The following is a 23,594-nucleotide window of genomic DNA, read 5'->3' on the forward strand; positions in this document are numbered from 1 at the left end:
GTAATAAAGTCAAAGGGTCAAACTTGAAACCTTCTTTTTCTCACTATATAAATTTAATTACGTAAGTTAAACAAGCTTAAGTGTGTGCGCTTAATTATTTGATTAAAAAGTAATTAGACTTCCCAACTCCACCAAGTCCCCATTGCGGCTTTGCTAGTCAGTCCTATCCCTACATCTATCCTATCTCATCTCTCACATGCTTAACTTGTTCTCCCTTTTTAAACCCATCTTTGCATCTATAAAAGCCGACCCCTCTCTTTCCCGTACATCCATCCAACTCTCTCTTCCTTCTCTCTCTTCATTTTCTTCCCCCCCTCTCTCTCTCTCTCTCTCTCTCTCTCTCTCCCACCCCCCCCCCCCCACCCCCCACCCCCCACCCCCCACCCCCCACCCCCCAAGAACAAAGCAAGCAAAAAGAAGCAAGGAAAGCAATAAGCAAACCCCTTTTTTGTGCGTGTCCATTTGGAGGAATTGATATTTGGAGATGGACATGGCGAAAGGAAGCAGAGGTTGCAAAAGCTCATCATCACAACTCTCGGCAGAAACCCTCAATGAAACTGGCTCTCATGATCATGAGGAAGCTGAGGATCAGATGATGGACCTGCGAAGAGGTCCTTGGACAGTTGAGGAAGACCTAGCTCTCATGAATTACATTGCTAACCACGGCGAAGGCCGCTGGAACTCCCTCGCTGGCTGCGCAGGTAATTAATCATAAATCTAGGGTAGTGCTGTCAAACATCATTTTTTACCTTCCACATACTTCTCAATTTATTTAACGAATTGAAGATGATCAAATGATCGAAATTAACATGACGTATAAGGAAGGTAAAAATAGGTGTGTAAATAATATCACTTTAAAGTTACGATGATATAAAATTAGTGTAAATTATCGTAAAAATATAAAAATATTTGCTTAATAGTTGGGGTTTTTTCCCCACCTTATTGTTTAGTTCATTGAGATGGGTTTTTCCTTAAACTGAAAATTACGTGGGAAAGAGTGAAACAAACTCCATAATTTGCACCGAACCAAATGTTTCTCTGTCTTCGTATAATTACTTGTGGCTGGAAATCTATATGCTTCTTTGATTTCAATTGTTTGACAAAAAAAAAAAAAAAAAAATCATTCCTCTTCCATATTGGGTCCTATGAAAAGGATTTGGCATTAGTGTGAAAAGCTTCCCTTTTTCTTGAAAAAGAAAAAAACTAGTGCGTAATTTAAAAAGATTTGGGATATGCTAGATATGTTGATGATGTTGTGAGCTATATCTTCCAGGAAGATTTTGATAATTCATTAGCTAGCCTTATCCCCATATGCTACAAAAGCTTATATATTTCAGAGAACCCAATTGCCAGGAAATATGAGCAAAATGAAGGAAATTAATTATTAATTATTTAAGTAGTTAATTTATATACGTTCTTAAAAGAACTTTACTTATATTATTTAGATACATAATATCTGACAAAACTATTCAATTTTGCAACCAAACCCAGGTCTGAAAAGAACCGGAAAGAGCTGCAGATTACGGTGGCTCAACTATCTCCGCCCCGATGTCCGTCGTGGCAACATCACCCTTGAAGAACAGCTTCTGATTCTTGAGCTTCATTCTCGCTGGGGTAACAGGTAATTATACATAATCATCATCAAAACATATTATAAATAATTCTAATAATCTATCTACATTTTTACCTCAAAAAAAAATCTATCTACATTTATGGATTTATATATCCTTTATCTTTGCTTTCTCAAATTAACCCTAATGAGTAAATACTAAAACAAAAAGGTCATTTTATTCTTCCTTTGTGTCAATCAATACAGATGGTCAAAAATTGCACAACACTTGCCAGGAAGGACTGACAATGAGATAAAAAACTATTGGAGGACCCGTGTACAAAAACACGCCAAGCAACTCAAATGTGATGTCAACAGCAAGCAGTTCAAGGACACCATGAGGTACATCTGGATGCCTAGATTGGTTGAAAGAATTCAAGCCGCCGCGGCTGCCTCCACCACCACCAACGCCACCGCAACAGATTCCTCTGTCGCCGCCCCGGCTACCTCTCACCACTTCAGCAACAACTTCCAGTCTTCAGCACAAATGTTATTACAGCCAAGTCATCACCATCACTTCGGAGTTTCCTCACATTCGCAACTCACACCGAGTTACAATACCCCGGAGAATTCTAGTACGGCGGCCTCATCGGACTCGTTTGGGACTCAGGTGTCACCTGTTTCCGACCTCACTGATTATTACACCCCTACTACTGCTGCTGCTATCTCGGTTAACAATAACCCTACCCCGGATAATAGTTACTTCGTCCAAGACAATCATCAAGTTGGTAATTACGATAACTACTCGGGGTCCTTAGGTAATCAAGGGTTGGGATTAGAACATTTCCAAACCATGGACGAGCAAAACAACAATTATCAGTGGGGCACTGTGGAAGGCGGGGACATATCGGACAATTGGTGGAATGTTGAGGACATGTGGTTCTTACAACAGCATCTCAGCAGCATTTGATGATCCAACGTACGAAATTACTGTAAAAGAGGGTGAAAGTGATGCATTCATTTGTAGCTAGCGATAAAAACAAAACAAAAATGTAGAGAAAATATATTATGGGAAATAGAAGAAAAACCCATGAAATATAATTAATAATCTAGATATAGGATTTGTGAAGGACATAGATCTAATTGTGGATTAATATCCGGTTTGTATTTTGTTCCTTTTTATTTTTGGGTGAGGAAATCTGTAATTTGAGATTTTATTTTTTAATTTCTTCTTTCTTTGGAATGAATGACATCAAAGTTGTTTCAATCAGATTTGTTACGTTGGCACATAATTGCGATCATATTTATGTATTGTTAACTAATTTCTACGATAAACAAAATTTAATATTTGACTACAATACTTATATGTATTTCATACAATTACTATCTCAACGGTCATATATTGTTTCCTAATATATATATATTCATGTGAATTATATCTTATCGTCAAATAATGATTATATTAAATAATGTAAAGTTTAAAGATCTCTGAAGAATCTGGTTTGTAATTTGTTTCTTATCTCAATAAGAAAACATAAAAGAATTGTTTAACCATTGATTGCATTTTAGAAGAAGTGCATAATTGGTTCCACCATCTTTAGTTTTACATATATATGTCCTTGTTAAACTGTTCTAATATGCCACTGATTAAGTGCTGCAAACTTTTGAAAGCCTTGTCCATGGGACCTGAACCAGATTAAAGTCCCCTCAAAGTTTCTAGTTGCTAAAAGGTTTTTTGCAATGATTTTCCATACGTGTTGTTGTGGGATTTGTAGACTTGTATCTTAAGTTAGCCATTAAGGACAACTTTCAACAAGTTAATTAATTTTCTTTTTGAGCTTTATCTCTTGTACTAATTAGCCATATCAAAGGCCACCTAAGTACGATTCCAAAGCTCCATTTCTTTTTTGTTTACCCTCGTACGGACGTGACAAGGTGCTTAATTAGAACCCATTTAGCAAGACAAATCAAAGATGGTGTGTGACGTGTCTCCATAATCCATATAATCCAAATTTTCAGCTACTACAATTAGGAACGGATTTATTTGATACTACCTGTTAACTATGCTAAAATTTGCAATAATTTTCTCCTATATACATCTAGAAAAGGGCTTAAATAGCACCAATGTACAGCTACTTTCACTTCAAGGTGGAAGTTGAAATATTTTTTAAAAGGGCTTATTGACATGTTTAATAATGATGGTTAGAAATGTCTTGTTTTGAGGGTTGGCATATCTATACTAATTAATGAAACCCTCTTTATAAACCAAAAGAGGGTGAAAAGACAAATTAGTCTTCTATCACACAAAAAAATGATGGGCAATAATGTAATTTCACAGGTCTAAATTTTACTCTTTTTTATTGAATCCTCACATACATGTGATGTTAAAATACCTTCAATATTAAAAAAAAAAACCAAAAACAAAAATCTCCCACTCCCCCCACGTTCTCTCTCTCTCCCTCTCTCCTTCTCATTTTCTAAAAAAAAATGTGTTCATACACACAAAGTGTGGAATGCTAGTCTATTATTAAGGTTTGTAACGTTTTCGTATGTCTATACTTATTGTAATAGAGCGACGCACTCAGTTGTACTTTCGAGTGTGCTATAATAGAGATTTTTAAGAGGTGTTAGATTATTTAATATCATTAAATTCAACATCATTCCTTTATTTGGAAAAATAAAAACATGAATAATTTGTAGAGAACTACTATTGACATTTTTTGGAAAGCTAGTAACTATTTTTAATTTGTATTCGTTAAAAGAAAACAAATCTTAATTGAAGGGATATTAATCTAGGTTGGCACGTGCAAAGATGAAAAAAGTCGAGATCAAACGTGATTGAATGGTAGACTACGATTGAGAAAAGAGAAAGAGGGGGTATGGCGGCGGGGAATCTTTGTAGGCCGCGTGCCCATAAGAGAAGCCACCAGAGTGGTCCCCGTCGGTGACGGGGTTGAGGAGCTGCCACGTGTTAGAATAGGAAGTAGAGTGCCTAATGGTTAGGCCCACATAGGCTTCCTGGGCAGAAGCACTGAGAGCCGCAACCATTGAAATTGCCCTACAAACCAGTGAATGTATGACTTATACATACAGGAAAACCTATATGTATATGTTTATACAGTGCACATACGGATTTATACGGTATGGGGTACTCATTAAATTGAATGTACAACTGGACTCCACAATCACAGATAGTCTTGGAGACTTATCCTTCCGCCACCTTGATTTCCAATTTTTCCACTTTTAGTTTCAACGCGAAGCTACTATGAATGGCTCCCGCTTCGGGAATAGACCATCTGCAACGACTTCTCGGTCAAGATGTGGGACCAATTTTGGCTCACGCGGCACCTTGACTGCATCTTATACCAGATAGATTTTTCAATGTGTCCGGAACATAAAATGGTATGTCACATTTTATTGTTTGGAGAGGCCATTAAAAAATAAGAAGAAACTTCTCTCTAATTATATGATGACATGTGGTATACTTTCCTAAATTTCGACATACCGAAAAGTTTCTCCTTATCACGGGGGTGGTAGGGTTCTTTGTTATTCAGTTGGCTATCGCATGCATTGTATAATCCACCTAAAACCCTAAAAGAAATCTATGTGATCACTCTAGGCATACATATAGAACCTTAGAGAGAGATTCATTTTAATAAGAACAAAAAGAGACGTGATCAATGATTCAAATCTTTGAACTGCCCGTTTGTTAGTTACTCAACGCATGTTAACTAGATTGATTAAAAAAGTTTGTTTTGTTTGGATTGAAATGAATAAATACTCTATGCAAGATATGTTAAAGTAAGAAATGATAACCGATGTTGCATATTGACGACTCAACTCTTGATCAGATTAGTGTGGATTTACGTACAAGCATCTAAGATTTTCAGTTTGAGTTTTAACTTAAGATTATCAGCGGAATTCTGGCGCATTTAAAAAATAATTGAGTTGTCATTGGAAAACTAGTCGTACCGTACAATATACGTATATGTAATGCTGATTATGCATATGTGTTCTCAAGTTTGATGACAATTTGATTTTGAACTAGTATAGCCTCTTTTTGTATCCTCTGTGGAGGGTGTTCTGGTGTGTAGAGAACTCAAGTTGGTGAAAACAAACCAAATAGGGCGGTGGGGAAGAATCAAAATGCTTTTATTTTCAAAGTTTTCATGCCACTACTATTTGACATTATGTAGCTTCAACTCATTCTTCTTCATAACATTGAATATAGTAAGCAAGCTTAGGTTGAAATTAGTGCAAACTGCCATGCATGCATTGCATACACATATGTTTCGTTTGTTAATTAGTATATAGAATATTGTTAATAGCCGTCATTTGCTAACCTGGAAGTATAATTGTTTTCAAACGTAACATTCAAGATTCTTAAACATACTAATATATACGAGCTGTGAATATTTAGGTTTATCCAATGTCTCAACTGTAAAAGTTTTAAAGTTACAATCATATTAAAAGGTGCGGATTTGAGCTAAATCACATAATGGGTCAGCTATAATTTGTTACAAAACACATTTTTTGGATAAGTCAAACGTAAAACCCTCCACTTATAAGTAGAGAAAGATACCACCAAACCATCGTACTAGTGTCATTTAGCGTAAAACTTTAATAGCCCTAAACCCACACACATTCCCGAAAGACAAAAACTTACAAAGAGTTGACTTAAAGTCTCACCACTTCCTTTTATGCAAACAAAAGAACTCGTTAATCAAGAGATCATCCTATAAAGCATTCTCTTTAGTGTTTACTTCCTCAATAAGAGAACAATTAGGTCCACGCATGTTGCTTAAGAATCATAATCTCTGAGACAAAACCACATGGTAACATAGCTAAGCCAACAGAGACAAATATCATTATTTCCGGAGCCGTGTACAAACAGATATATTGAGCCCACATGTATTTTCCCAGTTCCTACAACTCTGGACCACCTTGAAGCACTTTCTCTTTTCTTTTACTACGCATTTTTGAGTTAATTGATGTATCCATTCCCATTCCCTTTAAATCTCTCACCGATGATATCAATTGCGTGAAGCTTTCTGTTGAAAACGACGTTCTTAAGTTAATTAGGGTTTGTCAAAGGCCTTCACAGCCACAAATTTTAGAGATGATGAGATTAATAGATTCTAAACTTAGCTATTAATTAAATGTGTCATGTCTTTCTATTTTTTATGCCCTAAATTGTGTAGAAGATGATTCCTACCCGTAACACATAAACTAAGTGCCCTTGTTGGTGTTCCACATTTGAGTTATATGATGAGATATTACTTAGTACTTGGATTATATATGCCATTGACTCGTTGTACTTATCCTGTTTGGTTAGGTTGGTATATTTGTTCATATGCTTACATAATTAGGGTTCTTTAATTCATGTTCATGTTAACAAATTAGATTAATTAAGGAAGGCAAACTTGATTACGAACTACAAAGCCATACGACATGGGTACCTTCCTGGTCCTCAAAATAATTGAGGTTGATAAACTTCTTCCATAGAAATTAATGAGTCTTCAAAAATTTTCGTGTACATTTGTGATAAGCAAAGATGATTTTCTTCCACTTAGCACTCGGTTTTGTGAGAGTTCACCAAAAAAAGATCGTAAATTTTTCAACAGCTTTGTGCATTTGTGACTTATGTTACAAATTCAGCACTGGGTTTCAATGATATATAAGCTAATACGAGCGGTATTTGGGAGGGGAGATTCAGAACGAAACTACATATATATGAAGAGAAATATACCTTTTTTAAACAAACTATAAAGGAATGAGGATTCAAACTCGAGACTTCAGGTGTAACGGAGAATGCTCTTAACCAATTGATGAGCTACAAAACCCTTACTAAACAAAAATGTACTTAAACCTAAACCATATACGATTAGATGCGTGCATGACTTGTACATATTGGAGCATGCATGATCTTTATATGTCCAGATTCTTGATCACCTGTCATATATATTGGATAAGGCCAAGTACATACTTTTGTTCCGTCATGAACATTTAACAGTGGACATGCTATATATTTTGCTAAAATTATTGGCTAAATGCGCGCCCAAACATGCGGAACTTGACGATTCTTCTTGTTACTACTCCATTGTCTTGAAGGGACAGAGTTGAATAAGAAGCATGAATGTCAACGTACGGCGATGTGAAAGTTTGAAGCCATTAATAAACTTAAGGTTTGGAAAGGGATGGCTAAGAGACGAATAGGAATAGCAAGCAAATTAACTGCTAGTTGATAAATACAATGCAAAATGCATTATTTAAGATAATGCGAGTTTCATAACAAGTTTCACATCAGTCAATGGTTTAAAATTGTGCACGCACACATGAATACTAAATGGTGGATGAATTTTTTTTTTTTTTTTTCATTGGAGAGTTTTTAATTTTGTATATAGTCTACTCCTAGTCATGTATCCACCTACCCCGTTCTCACAACTGGGTTAACCTTAGTGGCTTAAAGAATTACAACAGTGGATTTTTATTTTTTTTATTTTTAGGAAATTAAGGATGATAATGGATTAGATGACTCGAGGAACAAATAAGGTTTGGTCATTGGTATATCAAAGTAACCTTATAATAATAGTGGATCATTTGTTGACTGTAGTTATTTTCCGATTGTTATAATAACAGCACGCTATGTGATATTATCAATCAACTCATATTATAACACGTGTATTTACTACACGTAAATTTTCAAACACCTCATAACTGTGTAACCATCAAACTCAAAAATGTATTCATTGGTAAGACACCTCCAACTTCAAATACGTGGCTGATGCACCATGCTTTGCCTTCTAATATCAAAACTACAACTGTATGATGTACATGCATAACGATTTATACCAACTCTTCATCAAAATAGGTAAATGTAGATTTACGGGTTAAAATTATCCCACTAAGTTTATATGATTTAAGCGTAAACAAAGTGACAAGTGTGTTAGAAAATATTGATCTTCTTTTAAACTAAACAATGATTATTAACGAGTTTTAGCAGCCTAGTGCCTTGACTGGAAACGCAAGTTAAAATTGTTTATGCATTAATATACACGTAAAACACGGGTCAAGCAGCAGCTGAGTTTGATCATTAATCTTTTGATTATTCATATTTTAATTACTACACAATTAGTGGCATCCGGCATAATTAAGTACGAATGTAAATGGAATCACTGCTTACGCCATCAGTGACGGTTTTCAACATGAAATTTACTTATTTTACTTAAAAAGCACTTGGACAATTATAGACTTAGAGAGTGGATTACTTATTTAAACACAGAATTGTCTTAAGCACCAAGTTTGCTTGGCCTAGCGTTAAAGCTTTCATGTGCTTCTCTAAAGGTAACAAGCTCCATTCCTGAATTGAATAATAAGAGCATGAGGACTTGTATGGCACGGGTAACTGGTGACAAGTTATGTTAATAATATAAATACATGTGGAGAGAATTAAACACATGTACACCGCTACAATGACGTCATGCGCCAATAATACAAAGACACATGAAGAAAAACTAACACATGTTATTGTATTATTGACACATGTACAACACTACAATAATGTCAAGTGCCAATAATATAAAGACACATGAAGAGAAACTAACACATGTTATTGTATTATTGACACAAGACGCTACTGTAACGGTGTACCTGTGGCACAAATTCCTCTCCATATATCGATGAGTCTAATTTCAATATGAATCTAGAACATATCATCTTTCATATACATTGTAGGAGCACATGTCGAGACAAATTTACGAGCCATTTGGCATTCAATTTGGAAATAATTAATAGTTTATATATATATCGATGAGTCTAATTTCAATATGAATCTAGAACATATCATCTTTCATATACATTGTAGGAGCACATGTCGAGACAAATTTACGAGCTATTTGGCATTCAATTTACGAGCTCATTAATTACAAAAACAAAAAATTGGAACAAAAGAATACAAATAAACTCTAATAATGTTAACTAGTACACTGTTAGGTGTTTCCCTTGAATAATGTTTAAGTAACCAATTATGATCTAAACTTTTGATTATCAATTTATGTAACGCATACTGTGGCAATTTCTTGTTTGTTACGAGTAAATGAAAAGAAATTCTAAGATACGATAACACTCATAAAAGGTGTGACTCCGAGGCCCCCTATATGTAAGAGCCACCCGTTGTGAGTATGTTTTTTCATACAACACCCACATCAAAGAAGTATGCCTTAGCAAAACTCAAAACAAAACTCAAAGCAAAAGGTAGGAATAATAGTTAGTGCCTTAAGTACTGTCTAATTGTATTTCTCTTTACCCGTCACTTCTCTTTCCAGAAATGCCCAACCAAATTGGACTCTGATTAGCCCATTAATATGTAGGTTAGCCCAAATCTCTCTCGCCCTAATGTAACGATCAGTCTACACAAACTCCTCGTTTCCGTCACTCCTCCTATTGACGTTACAAATTTTGAGCCCACTAAATCCATCACACTTGAAGGCCAGAGAAGCCCCAATTTTATCAAAAGGCCTTAACTGATTCAAGCCCAATATTCTTGGCCCAAATCTGAAGTCAGCTTTCTAACCCCAACGTGCAAGACTTGTTGGCAGATTTTCTGGTCAAAAACCTCGACCAACTCCCACGCACGCGTTCCGTATAGATTTTCCTCCGTCGCTGTTGGAACCTCGCCTCTTCGCCAATCCCAACCCTCCACGTCATCCAAAACAACAAACCCGCAAACGCGCGCTTTTCCGATTTCCGCACGTTGTTTAATCCCAACGACCGGGATGGGTCCCCACAACTGACCTACCGGAACCCTTTCCTATAGCTGCTAGAAAGACAAAATTACCCTCGTTGGAACATCACCCTTTCCTCGATCACATACCTAACTCAGCACGTGCAGGGGTATATTTGTAATTCCGTGGCCAGCTACCATCTATCTTTGACCTTTCCGTTGGTTATAAAAGCGCGGCTTTCAACCGACTACACATTCTTCAGACGCGCTCTCTCTCTCTCTCTCTCTCTCTCTCTCTCTCTCTCTCTCTCTTCTGTTCGTCGCATTCATCATTCAAACTCTTCGCCCAGATCAACTGTAAGTAACGTCTACTTTCTATTTTATTTTCTATTAATTTTAGCTTTAAATTTCTGAAAATTTATAAGATCCAAGGAATTCATCGGATCGAACTCTGTTTTTCTGATTTTTTTCGAGAATAACAGAGCGGTAATTACCAAAATACAATCCAAATTTCTGTTTTTTGTTTTTGTTTTTAAATTTTTAAGAAAAAAGTGGAAAAAAAATTGGTGTATTTAGTGATTAGTGTAAATATAGATAAAATGAGTAGCAGCAATTGTATTGGAATCTGTACCGTGAGGCCATGTTGTAGAATTCTCATGGGCTATGGCTATAGAGGTTCTTCAATTTTCGGTTCTGGGCAGCCGAAATTGAATAGAAAAGTTACTGGTAATTTGTGGAAATTGCGATCGAGAAGTCACGATCGTGGCTGTAGTTCTCAGATTGGAGGGTGCATGCGTGTAATTGATCCGAATCAGAGAGATTTTAGTGTTTTTGATTCGAATTGGGGGCGGTCTAGGGTTTATACGGCGAGTAGCCGTGTTGGTTGTGGAAGTGGTAGTAGTAGGAGAAGGTGTGTTTTAGTGATATCGAATGTAGCGTCGGATATTAAGAACCATTCAACCTCGGTGGAGACTCAGGTAAATGGGAAGAGCTCGTTCGAGAGTATTTACATTCAAGGTGGCTTGAATGTGAAACCTTTAGTGATAGAGAGGACCGAGACGGATCGTGGTGATTTAGTTAAGGATGAAGAGTCTAGGGTAGAGGTAAATAGCTCAAATGTAAATGTAAATGTAGGTAATTCCAAGGGTTTGAATGACAATAAGATTGAGAGAGAGCTGTCTGATATTGAAAAGGAGGCCTGGAGGTTACTTCGCGACTCCGTTGTTAGTTACTGTGGGACTCCGGTGGGAACTCTTGCTGCTACTGATCCGGCTGACAAGACACCCCTCAATTACGATCAGGTCTTTATTCGAGATTTTGTCCCATCTGCACTCGCTTTCTTGCTCAATGGGGATGCGGAGATTGTCAAGAATTTCCTGCTTCACACTTTGCAGTTACAGGTAATGTCACAAGCTTTAACAGTTGCGTATAATGTTACATTAAATTCATTAGTTTTTTAATCTAATTAGTGGAATATACATTTTTCATGTTAATCATATGGTTCTGCAGTTTAAAATGCAGTTTCTTTGTAATAATTAATACATTTTATCCATAAGTTGGGCATTAAAGGAATTAATAACATTAACTAAGTTGATGTTGTAGAACTCAAATGGAATAACGAGAAATGTGCTTATTGAACTGTCTGACGTAAAATGAAAGAGTTTATATTCAACCAAGCATTTAAAAGTGCAAAAGTTATTATGAAATTGAATCAGCAAATGAATCTGGTATCACTGAGGTCACTGATCTGAATTCCTACACATTTCCTTTTGCCTTGAAAGTCTCTGATGACAAATCTAAGTTAGTTTTGTGCGTATGAACTATAATTTCCGACTAAGACTTTTAAACAACTCTTGGTGTTAAGTTAACACGGTAATGCTCAGCCTGAGAGTCTAAAACAACTTTTGGTCCTGTTAAAACGGTAATGTTAATAATTATTCTTCTTCCCACAATTTTTTTTTCCTACACCAATGCTAATGCAACCTTGTTGCTAGACTTTTGAGATTTTGTATATGATCTCTTGGTTTCCTCCTATTAGCAGATTAAAGTAGTTTAATTCTTCAATTGATAGCCAATGACATCTGTGGTGATGTAAGAATAGAAATGGGCATACTGTTCAAAATTCAAATATATTTTGGTAATCTGGTTCCGCATTGAGCATTGGCTCCCTTTTGTGACAGCTCATTAATTGTTGTTTGGTCATGTGTTAGAGCTGGGAGAAGACAGTGGACTGCCACAGCCCTGGGCAAGGGTTGATGCCGGCAAGCTTTAAAGTGAGGACTGTTCCTCTTGATGGAAACCCTGGAGCATTTGAGGAAGTTTTAGATCCTGATTTTGGTGAATCAGCAATCGGTCGTGTAGCACCTGTTGATTCAGGTAATTTAAAATTATTTGCTGGTTACTGTGACATATAAAGTACTAGTTCAGTTAGATTAGTGTTGCTGCGTAAATCACTGGTGCTCAACTGCTGCCTATGTTTTTCTTGTTGTCCATTTTTGGGTTGGGATAACTGCTGCGTACGTGATGTTCAATAAACAAACCTTCTCGTTATATATTTGGGGGGAGGGGGAAAAGTTGGAGAGCATAATGACATTACAATCTTACAGTTGGTATTGATAGTATCTGATTTATATTAGAATTACTTTTGACAGGGTTGTGGTGGATAATCTTGTTGAGAGCTTATGGAAAGATCACAGGTGATTATGCATTGCAAGAAAGGGTGGAGTTCCAGACAGGCATAAGGCTGATTCTTAATCTGTGTTTAAAAAATGGATTTGACATGTTTCCGACCCTGTTGGTCACTGATGGGTCCTGTATGATTGATAGACGGATGGGTATTCATGGACACCCTCTTGAAATCCAAGTAAGTTTGAAAATGTACAAATGTTTTAGTTCCTTTTATACATGTCATATCCTAGGCTTCTAGCTGGTTCTCTTCTACGTTGTTCCTTTCTATACAAGAGTCACACCATCGGTTGAGTCCAATATTTCTTAGGAGAAAACTGAACTCCTAACTATCATAGTGTCCCCTCGGGGAACAGTTGCTTATATTGGTTAATTAATAAATAAGATAGAATACCAGCCCTCTGTTTGCCCCCTTATTTTGCTTGCTTCTCTGGTTTATACTTTACTCAACAAATCTGGTTATACAGGCTTTGTTTTATTCAGCTCTACGATGCTCCCGTGAAATGCTCATTGTCAATGACGGGACAAAAGATTTGGTGGCTGCAGTCAATAACCGACTTAGTGCACTCTCGTTTCATATCAGAGAATATTATTGGGCGGATATGAAGAAGATTAATGAGATTTATCGTTACAAAACGGAGGAATATTCCACAGATGCCATCAACAAATTCAATATCTATCCGGATCAAATTCCATCTTGGTTAGTTGATTGGATTCCTGAGGAAGGTGGTTACCTCATTGGCAATCTGCAACCTGCGCATATGGATTTTAGGTTCTTCACTCTTGGAAATCTTTGGTCCATTGTATCATCCCTTGGTACCCAAAAACAGAATGAGGGCATCTTGAATTTGATTGAGGCCAAATGGGATGATTTCGTAGCTCAAATGCCCCTTAAAATTTGCTACCCTGCTCTGGAGTATGAAGAATGGCGAATAATTACTGGTGGTGACCCAAAAAACACGTGAGGCTCACTAAATTTTATTCTCTTTGTTACTCATGTATACCTCATTGTTCTGCAAATCTTCTGACTACAAGCTCTTCTCCCGGTTGAATTTATTGCTTATGCACTTATTGTGTCCACTTGTAGGCCTTGGTCATATCATAATGGCGGATCTTGGCCAACCCTCCTATGGCAGGTAATGTCATAAAAGCACTTTCTTTGGATTTTTCCACTTTCTTTTTGGGTTTATTTTGCAGAGGTGGTCCAGAGGGTTATTCTGTGCACCTATCGATTGTCCTTGGTTCTATATATTCTGTATAGCATGTGCTGCAACCGATTATCTGATTTCTGTAACTGTGTCTTCTATAATTATCTTAGTTCACGTTGGCTTGCATCAAGATGGGGAGGACAGAATTAGCGCAAAAGGCAGTTGCTTTGGCAGAGAAGAGGCTTTCTATGGATAACTGGCCCGAATACTATGACACAAAAAGCGGGAGATTTATAGGCAAGCAATCCCGGCTTCACCAGACATGGACAATTGCTGGTTACCTAACCTCGAAGATGCTTTTGGAGAACCCCGACAAGGCATCATTGTTGTTTTGGGAGGAGGATTATGAACTTCTCGAGACTTGCGTTTGTGCTCTCAATAAAACTAGTCGAAAGAAGTGTTCACGCTTTGCTGCAAAATCTCAGGTTGCGGTCTAGTGACGTACGGTATCTTTGTGCTCGGTGCTTGTGGGTAACTAACGAAACCCTGGAAGATGATTCAATCTAATATAATTGGCATTAGAATTTCTCTAACAGCCAGCGCCCAGCAGGTGCGACATGCACATTCTGTCGAACATTAATCGAAGTACAGACTGATTGTAGTTAAAAAGGCTGAGTTTTAGCAGAGCCTTTTAACTCGCGTCTCGTTGTATGTTGTTGAAAATTTACATGTATTACGTTGGTGAAAATGTAACCAATTTGAACGGCGTTTAGCCATTTGCTTGATTTAGCAACTTAATTTTCTTGTTTAATTTTTACGCGTCGAAATTAGATTTCATCCGATCGAGTAGATTTCCTATTACCATGACAATTATTAATATCATTGCAAATCACATGAAAAATAAAACTTTTGAAAGAGAAAAAAATCCTCACCGGTATTGCAATTTATTAATAGCATTGCATTACCGGCGAGATTTTTTTTTTTTTTAAAGACTTCAGATTTTTACAATGAACGGAGTTTATAGGAGTTTTTTTTTAATGAACCTAACTTGATTTAATTTGATTCAACATTATTCAAATTTTATATGAAAGTTGATTTTTAGCTCGAAACTTTAGGAAAGCTAAACATATAAAATAAAAATAAAAATAAAGATTTTCCAGAAATTAGAGTGGCTTTTGTTTTCCTGATGAATATGGAGGACGATTCTTTCTTCTTCTAATCTCTCTCTCCTTTCCTCCCCTCATACTTAAACGGTTACGGTTAAGTCATATCAACATCTCATATTGATTTTTTTATAGAGACAATAATATAAAAAACAATATTTGAGGAGAGGGGAGGGAAGGAGATAAGAATAGGAGGAGAGAGAATCCTACTCTAATGAGATTGGAGAATGCAGTTGGGGTCCACTAACCTTCTGTAGGGGCACACTCCCACACTAGTTTTTACCTATTTCAATTATTTCCATATTTCCACAAACCTAGAAATTGATTTTGATGGTTTTGGGTTGGATTCTTCCGCCCACCTTATTTACATCGGAGGCAGATTGTCTACCCTCCCATTACCATACCTTTCTCATCATTTCCTACATTGTACGGTCACGGTTAAGCCACGTTAACATTTTATATTGATTTTTCTTGTAAGGATAATAAGACATATTGATGTGGCTTAACTGTGACTACACAAATAGAAGGGGATGAGAAGGGCATGGTAAAAAGAGGGTAGACAATCTGCCTCCATTTACATCAGTCTTTGGTCCTATATCTGTAACGATATTAAGCTCACTCCAGTCAAGCGGGAAATTTTTTACTCGTAATTGTCGATATATCTAAATATATATTATGTAGAGCTTACTTCATAATGTATTTCAACAATTTATTCGAACATTTTTTACGTTTTTTCTCAAAAATTATGTCTAATAAAAACCATTCAAATCCGGAATCATATCACCGTCATATTAAATGATACCTATTTTAGAGTTTCTTTGTAAAAATGTATTGGTCCAATATTTACATATGAATAGTGAACTAAAACATAGACAACCGATCCTTGAAAAAAGTTACTGTGTGCCCTACAAACTATATATATATATATATATATATATATAGAACAGAAACTAAGTGTCGCAAACTCAAGAGGATATATCTCAATGATACATCAGAATCCCAACACATTGCCATATTTGAAGTGAAGATTAATACGGTGCGGTCTGGTCCATGGAGTAAGGTAGGAGAGGAAAAACAATCTTTAGTAGGTTACCTACCAAAGATTATCATTCGATGCCATGAGCTGGACCCTTGCACCAAAATAAAAGGGACCATGAGCTGGACTCTTTGCACAGACTCCCACATGCATGCAGCACAAATTTTCTCCCTAGTGGACATTATGGACCAAGAAAGATATTTCAACCTTTTTTTTAGAAAATAAGCGAATACGTACATAGCTTGAAACCTGAGATCTCGATCCCCACAATCATTTTCATGGTGGGGTTTCAATCTCAAATAATAGAGCATACATCGGTTCACATTCGCTATAAAAAGTTTGATGTTTATCTTGTCTTTCAATTAAATAAAAGAAAGATAATATCAAAAAAACACATTTACGACAAGAGTTTGATTCTTTATCTCTACTTTCTTCTTGTTTAAAAAAATAATAATAATAAAACCCGTAAATTTATTGAGCATAATTTTTTTTCTTTTCATTAATGACCTAATTAAGTACCTAAACATTTCCCCCATTTATAAGTACAAGGTCTATGACTTTCACTATGAGTAAGAAAAACTGCGTTAATGAAAAACAAGAAAGAAAGAGAGGAAAAAGTTCTTGAGTGGAATAAGCTGCTTATCTTCAGAATTTTCACTGTCCTATGTTTCTTTGTTTTTTTCTCTGTAACTTTTCATTGCTGCTCCTTAATCCATGAAGCATTCATCATTTGAAGAAATTCTGAAAAGATTAAGACGGTTTTCACCGAGGCTTAGAGAGAACGTGGTTTTCTTGTACTCAGCCCAAGTGAAGGGTTTGTAGAGCCGAGGCTTCTCCGGTGTGACCATTTCTGGAAGAACACTCAAACATGCGTTCAGGGAGGGAGCTGCAAAATACGCCATTGACAATCTAGACTTTGATGAATTGGCTAAGGCTCTATGTCTAACGCTCACAAATCTTCCATTTGTCATGGCCTTCAAAATTAAGGAAAAAATTAGTTAAAACACAATTCAACTAAAACACATTAAGAACTTATATAAGTCTGTTTGTCTCATCTCTATTATCGACATGATTAAAAAGTTCGTGTAAAGGTGTGTTAGAAACAGTTGTATTGATATCTATGAATCAGCAAACTTCTTTATCACCTTTAAGAAATTTGTACTTGGAAAAGCATGAAGTCAATCAACCCAACAAGAAGCTTCAATTCTGTATGACAAGTTGTTTTCATTTCACTTTTATCCAACCAAAAAGAATATCTTGAGACGTGACTACTTAATGAGAACTTTTCTTAGGTTGAATTGGGTTTTTTAAGAAGTTATGGAAAACCTACATTTAAATTTTTAAGAAGCATGACTACTCTTAAGGTAAGGTTTATCATTCTTCATGCCCTCTTTGTTCTACGGATAGATATACATTAGTTGTTCTACAACATATATATATCAAGGATGGTGCTATTTACACACTTATTTTTTACCTCACATAGCTTTTGTTAATTCTTGGTCATTGATCTTCTTCAATTCATTTTATTTGATTACCGAAAATTAAGAGAGGTGTGTAAGAAGTAAAAACAAGTGTATGGATATCAATACACTATATCAAACACAGCACACGATGCGACTGTGAACTATTGATAAGTTGTAGGATTCACTTCCATCAGTGACTAACAACCACTCAATACAATTGTCAATTATTAATGAACTGTGAGATTATCAAGGACTCACAATCAACCGCATGCTTTAACAACTCTCAAAACAGTCAAGATTTATCCCACAAAACTCATTTGCAAAGGTTTTCCAAAAAAAAAAAAAAAAAACTCATTTGCAAAGGAAGTACTAGGACTACCCTAAACAAGGGCAACCAACTCAAAGGGAACGGAAGAGGATCCTCTCCTGAGCTTAGGATGGGGATCCTCTTGACCAAGAAATCCGGACCGTTCAAATTTAATTCAACGGTTACAATTATTATAACTTTTAGAGAACTTTATGTTTGGAGCTGTTGGATTAAATTTGAACGATCCGAATTTTATGGTCAGGAGGATCCTCATCCTGAGCTCAGGAGAGGATCCTCTTCCAAAGGGTACATAAAGGGACTAGGTGTGTTATTACTTTGATTTTTCTTGGAGAGATTAAATTGAGTTGAAAGGAAAATTCACCTTGTTTTTGTGAGGTAGTCCCAACACACCGTAAATGGCATGCGGTCCAACTAACGAAGCACTTTTCAGTTTCAATATGCTTCAAACATGGCTAGTCATCAATTACCCAATGGGCCAGACCCCCTAACTAAAGTCACACTCTGATTGGTTATGAACTGATATGCTGGGCCCTCACTTACGAGAAAATTTTAATTGAAATGAGAATATAAATAGTACACCACAAGTTTTAATAAGAATAATAAGAAATTTTATTTTTTAAGTTATTAAATTTTTAGCATATATATATCATTATTTATATAATAATACATAATATACTACTCCGTACCGATCATATTGAAAAAAACTCTCCTCACTTACCGATAATGCAAAAGCTACGAGCAGTCAAAATTGCAGAGATTACTCAAATCAGTCTCAAAAGCTACGTGCAAAACCCTAAATTCCCAAGTCTGACTCAATCAATTCAAAGTCTTCTTTTTTAAGATTGTGATTATCATGACATATGAATATCTAGAGAGAGAAAATCAAGAGAGAGAGAGGGAGAATAGACCAACCTGCAACACGTCACCCACATTAACCCAAAAGGCCGTGGGGTCAGAGGGCACAGCGACCCAAACCCCATCTTGTGGAGAGATTTGGAGGCCGGCCACGTCGTTGGATCTGAGGAGGGTGAGGATCTGAGGGTCAGAATGCTCCCCAAACCCTACCTTGCCGATGTCGCTGCTTAAGGAGGAGGGTGACGTGTCCTTGTCCTTGCAGAAGTCCTGCTTGTTGTGCAGATGCGGGTAGTGATTGAGCCTGAAGACGGAGTCACTGTCGACACCCCTGATCAGCCTACTGAAGACTGATGTGTCAGGGACCCACAGTTCCTCACCAATCAGATCCAAAAGCTCACATGCCAAATCCCTTGCTGCTGCAATGTATCCACTTACTGCAGAACTGTTTAGACAATACCACTCATCAGGATATTCAGTACCCACAAACTAGCTTGCAGCACTTTCACTTGTCGCAGGAAATCGACGGATCATGGAACAAATTCACCTCCATCGTAGCGTTTTAGATTACTAAAACACGACATTGTATAAGATTCTTTCGACATGACTTGATGCTAAGTATTACAGACTGTTTCATGAAAGTTTATTTCCCGACTTGACTCCAACTTTCCGTTACCTTTGTTTTCTTAGCTTTTAAGTAACACAAAGTCTAAAAACTAGTCACTTTCTAACCCCATCCAGATATTCTGACTACGATGTATAAAATAAGGATAACCAAGAAAATAGATAAAAACGGGCAACTAATATAACTAAAATTTCTTTAGGAATTGGGTATGAAATATACACGATAATAACAGGTAAATATAAGGAGTTATACAAACAGTTATACGACAAGTTCTCCCTTAATTCTGGAAGCTGTTTTCTTCTCCTCTATTTATTTAATTATTTGAGTTCTTTTTCAACACCCAAATGAACTGCTTAATTATTAGTTATTTATTTATTTATATTTTATATTATATGATATGATTAGGCGCTCTTGATGTGCTGCTTCTGACTTGTCATTCTGATTCCCCAATTATCATTACAATAATGGAACAACAATTTTGTATTCCATCTTTCTCCTTTCCGATTTCCCAGTTCAGTAATGGAAAATATGCTAGCTCTCTAATTTTTGTACAATCTTGGTAATCGACAGAGAAGAGGAGGAAGAGGAGTGAATGACTCAGTGAGTAAGTCTGTCACTGACAGCTTATCCCACCATCTAGGAGTCGAGAAGAGGTCCCTTTGTTCCCTTGTTTTTTTTAGTGTTTGTTTTGATTTTAACAAGTCACGTGAACAACCAAATGGTTTCTTCTATTTCTTACTTTTCAATTTTATTTTGATTTTGATTTTCCATACATATAAAATGGAGAGATTGTTATTAACATTCTAAATGATTATTTGCACTTTTTATTCTGTAGAAAGTTATTATTATAAAGTGTCATTGATGACTCTAAAAAATAATTGCTTTAAGATTTGTGTAAAAAAATGTATTTGAAATGAATTCGAATCATAAAATAAATTGGAAAGTTAGGAAATTATGAGAAAAAAACAAGATGAGGTTGTTAGATAAACTAAAATCATCAAGTTAGTTTGAATTTGAATCAACTTTGCAGCTGATCAGTTTATCTTCTTTTAAATAAGTTTATTGTGATAGAGATATGAGCAGGAGTAGGCTTAAAAAATCAAGGTTCGAAATCCGCATTTGCGACAAACAAAAAAATAAAGTTAACCCAATAATAGTTAAACAGAATTGCGTAAAAAGAAAAATATTGCATATGTTATAATTTTCTTTGAAAAAAAAAAACAAAGTAAATTGCTAGTTAATGAACAGTTCATCCCTAGACCTACACAAAATTGTTACCCTTTCCTGCGACCGTCCTTCATTTGAGATATTCTAGCTAAATTTTACGGGTCATGTACCACCTACCTAAAGAAGAAGTAACTAAAACCATAGAATGGAAACCCATTAATAACTACTGAAATAGCTAGAGAATCCTAGAGGGTAAATAATAAAAGTATAAAATCTAAAAACATGCAAAAACAAAATAAAATGTAAAAATTTGTAAAAACAACAAAATAAGAACAAGTACCTGAATTTTGTAGGCTCATTTGAGATGGTTTTGGATCTTTGAGCTATAGAAATTGGGTTTGTGTTGAAAATAAGGTACTCAACCTCTCCCATATCACCACTGAAGCCTATGTTCTTACAGCCATAGCCAAAGGGATCGGAAGGTCCTGCTCTTTGCTTCTCGGACACTGGTTTGGCAAAGAAGCTGAGGCTTTGCTCCTCCACTGTGGATATAATATCTTTTGGGACGCCATGGTTGATGACTTTGAAGAAACCATAGTCCTCACAAGCTTTGACAATGAGTGTTCTCACTTGAGACCTCTCGGCTGAGAGGTCTATGATGGGGAGATCAACGGCCAGGATCTTTTCGTTGCTAATTGGGTTTGGAGGTGCCACCACCATGGTTAATAATCTAAGAGATGTGGGTGCAGAAAACTAAGAAGAGAAGATGGTGAATAACTAAGTGTATCTGTAGTGTTTTTGTGTGAAAGAGAGAAAAAAAAGAAGAGGGAGTTTTTTGTTCAAGGGAAGTTTGGAGAGGAAGTGAGATGTAATGGGGTATTTATGAGAGAGAGAGAGAGAGAGAGAGAGAGAGAGAGAGAGGATCTATGCAAGCGGTTGGGATTATCCTTAAACAAAAGGATTACTTGGGGATTCAGGAACCATAGACTTTTGGGTGAAGTACAACCAGCAAATTTCTCTGGTCGTTTACACATAGCAAATTTCTGTCACACAAGAAGGTTAGCTTAAGTTACTTATTGTGCACTCTTCCTTGACTAGGTTTTCTTTCCTATTTTTTATTATTTAACTTATTAGGTTGGGTAATGCTAAGGAGATTATATTTGTTGATAAAATTTTGAAAACTTAAAGACATAGAAGTTGATGATTGGTTTATTATACTTAAGCGTTGATAAACACGCTCATTCCTATTAATAATACATCATTTAGTTTACAAATTTTGTCTCGAAATTTAATTTCCCTAGTATTACCCTATTCGGTTTGTAGGATCAATTTTACTCAGAGGTATTAAATATGATTCACAACAAACACGAGAATCTATATTATGCATCGTAATATTGAAAGCATGATTATCTTTTTTTTAGTCAAAGAGAAATAATTTAACGATATCTAATTATGAACTTTTATAGGGTGGTGCTATCTACATATTTAATTTTACTTTTCATACATCATTCTCAATTTTGATCGTCGAATTGTGTGAATTGAAGACGATCAATGGATAAAAATTTATAAAAATATGTGAGAAATAAAATGGGATGATGAATAACATTACCCTTTTTATATGAACGTGTAGGTGTCGAATTTTGCGTTTATTGATAGTTTTGGTTTAAAAATCTAAAAGCTGACAATTTGATTGCTCTATACACATTTTCCTCTTCTTTCTCCTTTTTGTGGATGTCTTGATTTCTTACTTAAATTGCATGAATTCGGTGTGCACCTATTATATGGTCAAAATATTTTATTAATATTCACATTCGGTGCTCAAAACAAAATGAAAAATACAACTTTCTACTTTTCTAGTCCTTTGGCCACTTATGTACTACAATTTAATAGTATTCTATTTTAAATCACATTATTACTTGTTTATTGTGAAGTTTAGTGTAGACAATATAGACAATATCATTTATTAAAAAAAAAGTAGAGTTTTTGACCCATCTGTAAGAATAATATTTCAATATTCTAGTGTGGCCTACATGATATATATATATACACACTTTTTTTTTTTGGGTCTGGAAGGATAAATGCATTAATCCGATAGTAGGTTATAAGCCAACTCAAAGGAAGGTAAAATAACCCAAATACATTGGGGGAAATAGATACATAAAAGCCCAGCCTAATTAAATAAACTAAAATGGGAATCCAAATCCCTAATTTCCAACCTCAGAAAGCAGCGTTCGCCGTCATCACCGCCATGAAAATGACTGAGTGGTAAAAATGAACAAGACATCACAGCACAAATGTGCCAAACCTGCAACAAGAAGCACACCACATCCAAATTTCTTCATCAAAGACGCATAACCAAACAATAGTCACTAGATCCAAATCCCATTCACGAATCCTAGCAAATATATACAAACGAAGTAACACATGGAATAGAAGGTGAAGCTAAGGGGGTATGTAAAATACCCTTATTACTTTGGCCGAAGTCGCATTACACTTGGCCTCAATGGAAATCTAGCAAGCGTTTTGGGGGGGGGGGGAGTGTGAAGGAGGGAAATAAAGCTAGCAACCATATTTGGCCCATAGTCTGCATGTCAGAGCAAAGGATGGGGTGGGGATAGTTTATGGGAAAGGGAGGCAGAGGAAAAAAGTGAGGGGAGATGGAGTTTGGGTTTGGAAAAGAACTGCTAGAGGAGAGGAATGGGTGGAGAGGAGGGACATGAAGTCTAAAAGTGAGACAAACTCACGGAAAATTTGAGACAAAGCTCAATGAAACTGAGAAAAATCTCAGAAAAAAATTTGAAAAAGAGAGAAGAGGATCATGAAAAAAGAGGGAAAGAGGAGAAAAAGGAACTTGAA

The 23,594-nt window shown here is 36.1% G+C and overlaps 3 protein-coding genes across 3 annotated transcripts; 2 read left to right on the forward strand and 1 right to left on the reverse strand.

Annotated features, from left to right (window-relative positions):
* The first annotated feature begins 267 nt into the window (after positions 1 to 267).
* LOC103403506 (transcription factor MYB108) lies at positions 268 to 2,816 on the forward strand. Its single transcript, XM_008342348.4, has 3 exons — positions 268 to 701; positions 1,492 to 1,621; positions 1,817 to 2,816. Exons 1-3 carry the CDS (start codon positions 485 to 487, stop codon positions 2,517 to 2,519), a joined length of 1,050 nt encoding a protein of 349 aa, XP_008340570.2. The 5' UTR covers positions 268 to 484; the 3' UTR covers positions 2,520 to 2,816.
* Positions 2,817 to 10,870: 8,054 nt separating this feature from the next.
* Positions 10,871 to 14,601, forward strand: NI (alkaline/neutral invertase CINV2). The gene is given in 6 exon segments (NM_001294124.1): positions 10,871 to 11,671; positions 12,482 to 12,647; positions 12,923 to 13,134; positions 13,424 to 13,917; positions 14,044 to 14,092; positions 14,275 to 14,601. Coding segments are annotated over 6 exon segments (2,049 nt in total).
* A 2,153-nt stretch (positions 14,602 to 16,754) lies between these two features.
* On the reverse strand, positions 16,755 to 21,745 carry LOC139193221 (gibberellin 2-beta-dioxygenase 2-like). The gene is made up of 3 exons (XM_070816248.1): positions 21,079 to 21,745; positions 19,007 to 19,391; positions 16,755 to 17,277 (listed from the first exon to the last, which is right to left on the reverse strand). The coding sequence occupies exons 1-3, from the start codon at positions 21,456 to 21,458 to the stop codon at positions 17,011 to 17,013; spliced, it is 1,032 nt and encodes a 343-aa protein (XP_070672349.1). The 5' UTR covers positions 21,459 to 21,745; the 3' UTR covers positions 16,755 to 17,010.
* Between the last annotated feature and the right edge of the window lie 1,849 nt (positions 21,746 to 23,594).

This window comes from Malus domestica, chromosome 16 (genome assembly GCF_042453785.1).
Source record: "Malus domestica chromosome 16, GDT2T_hap1".
NCBI lineage: Eukaryota > Viridiplantae > Streptophyta > Magnoliopsida > Rosales > Rosaceae > Malus > Malus domestica.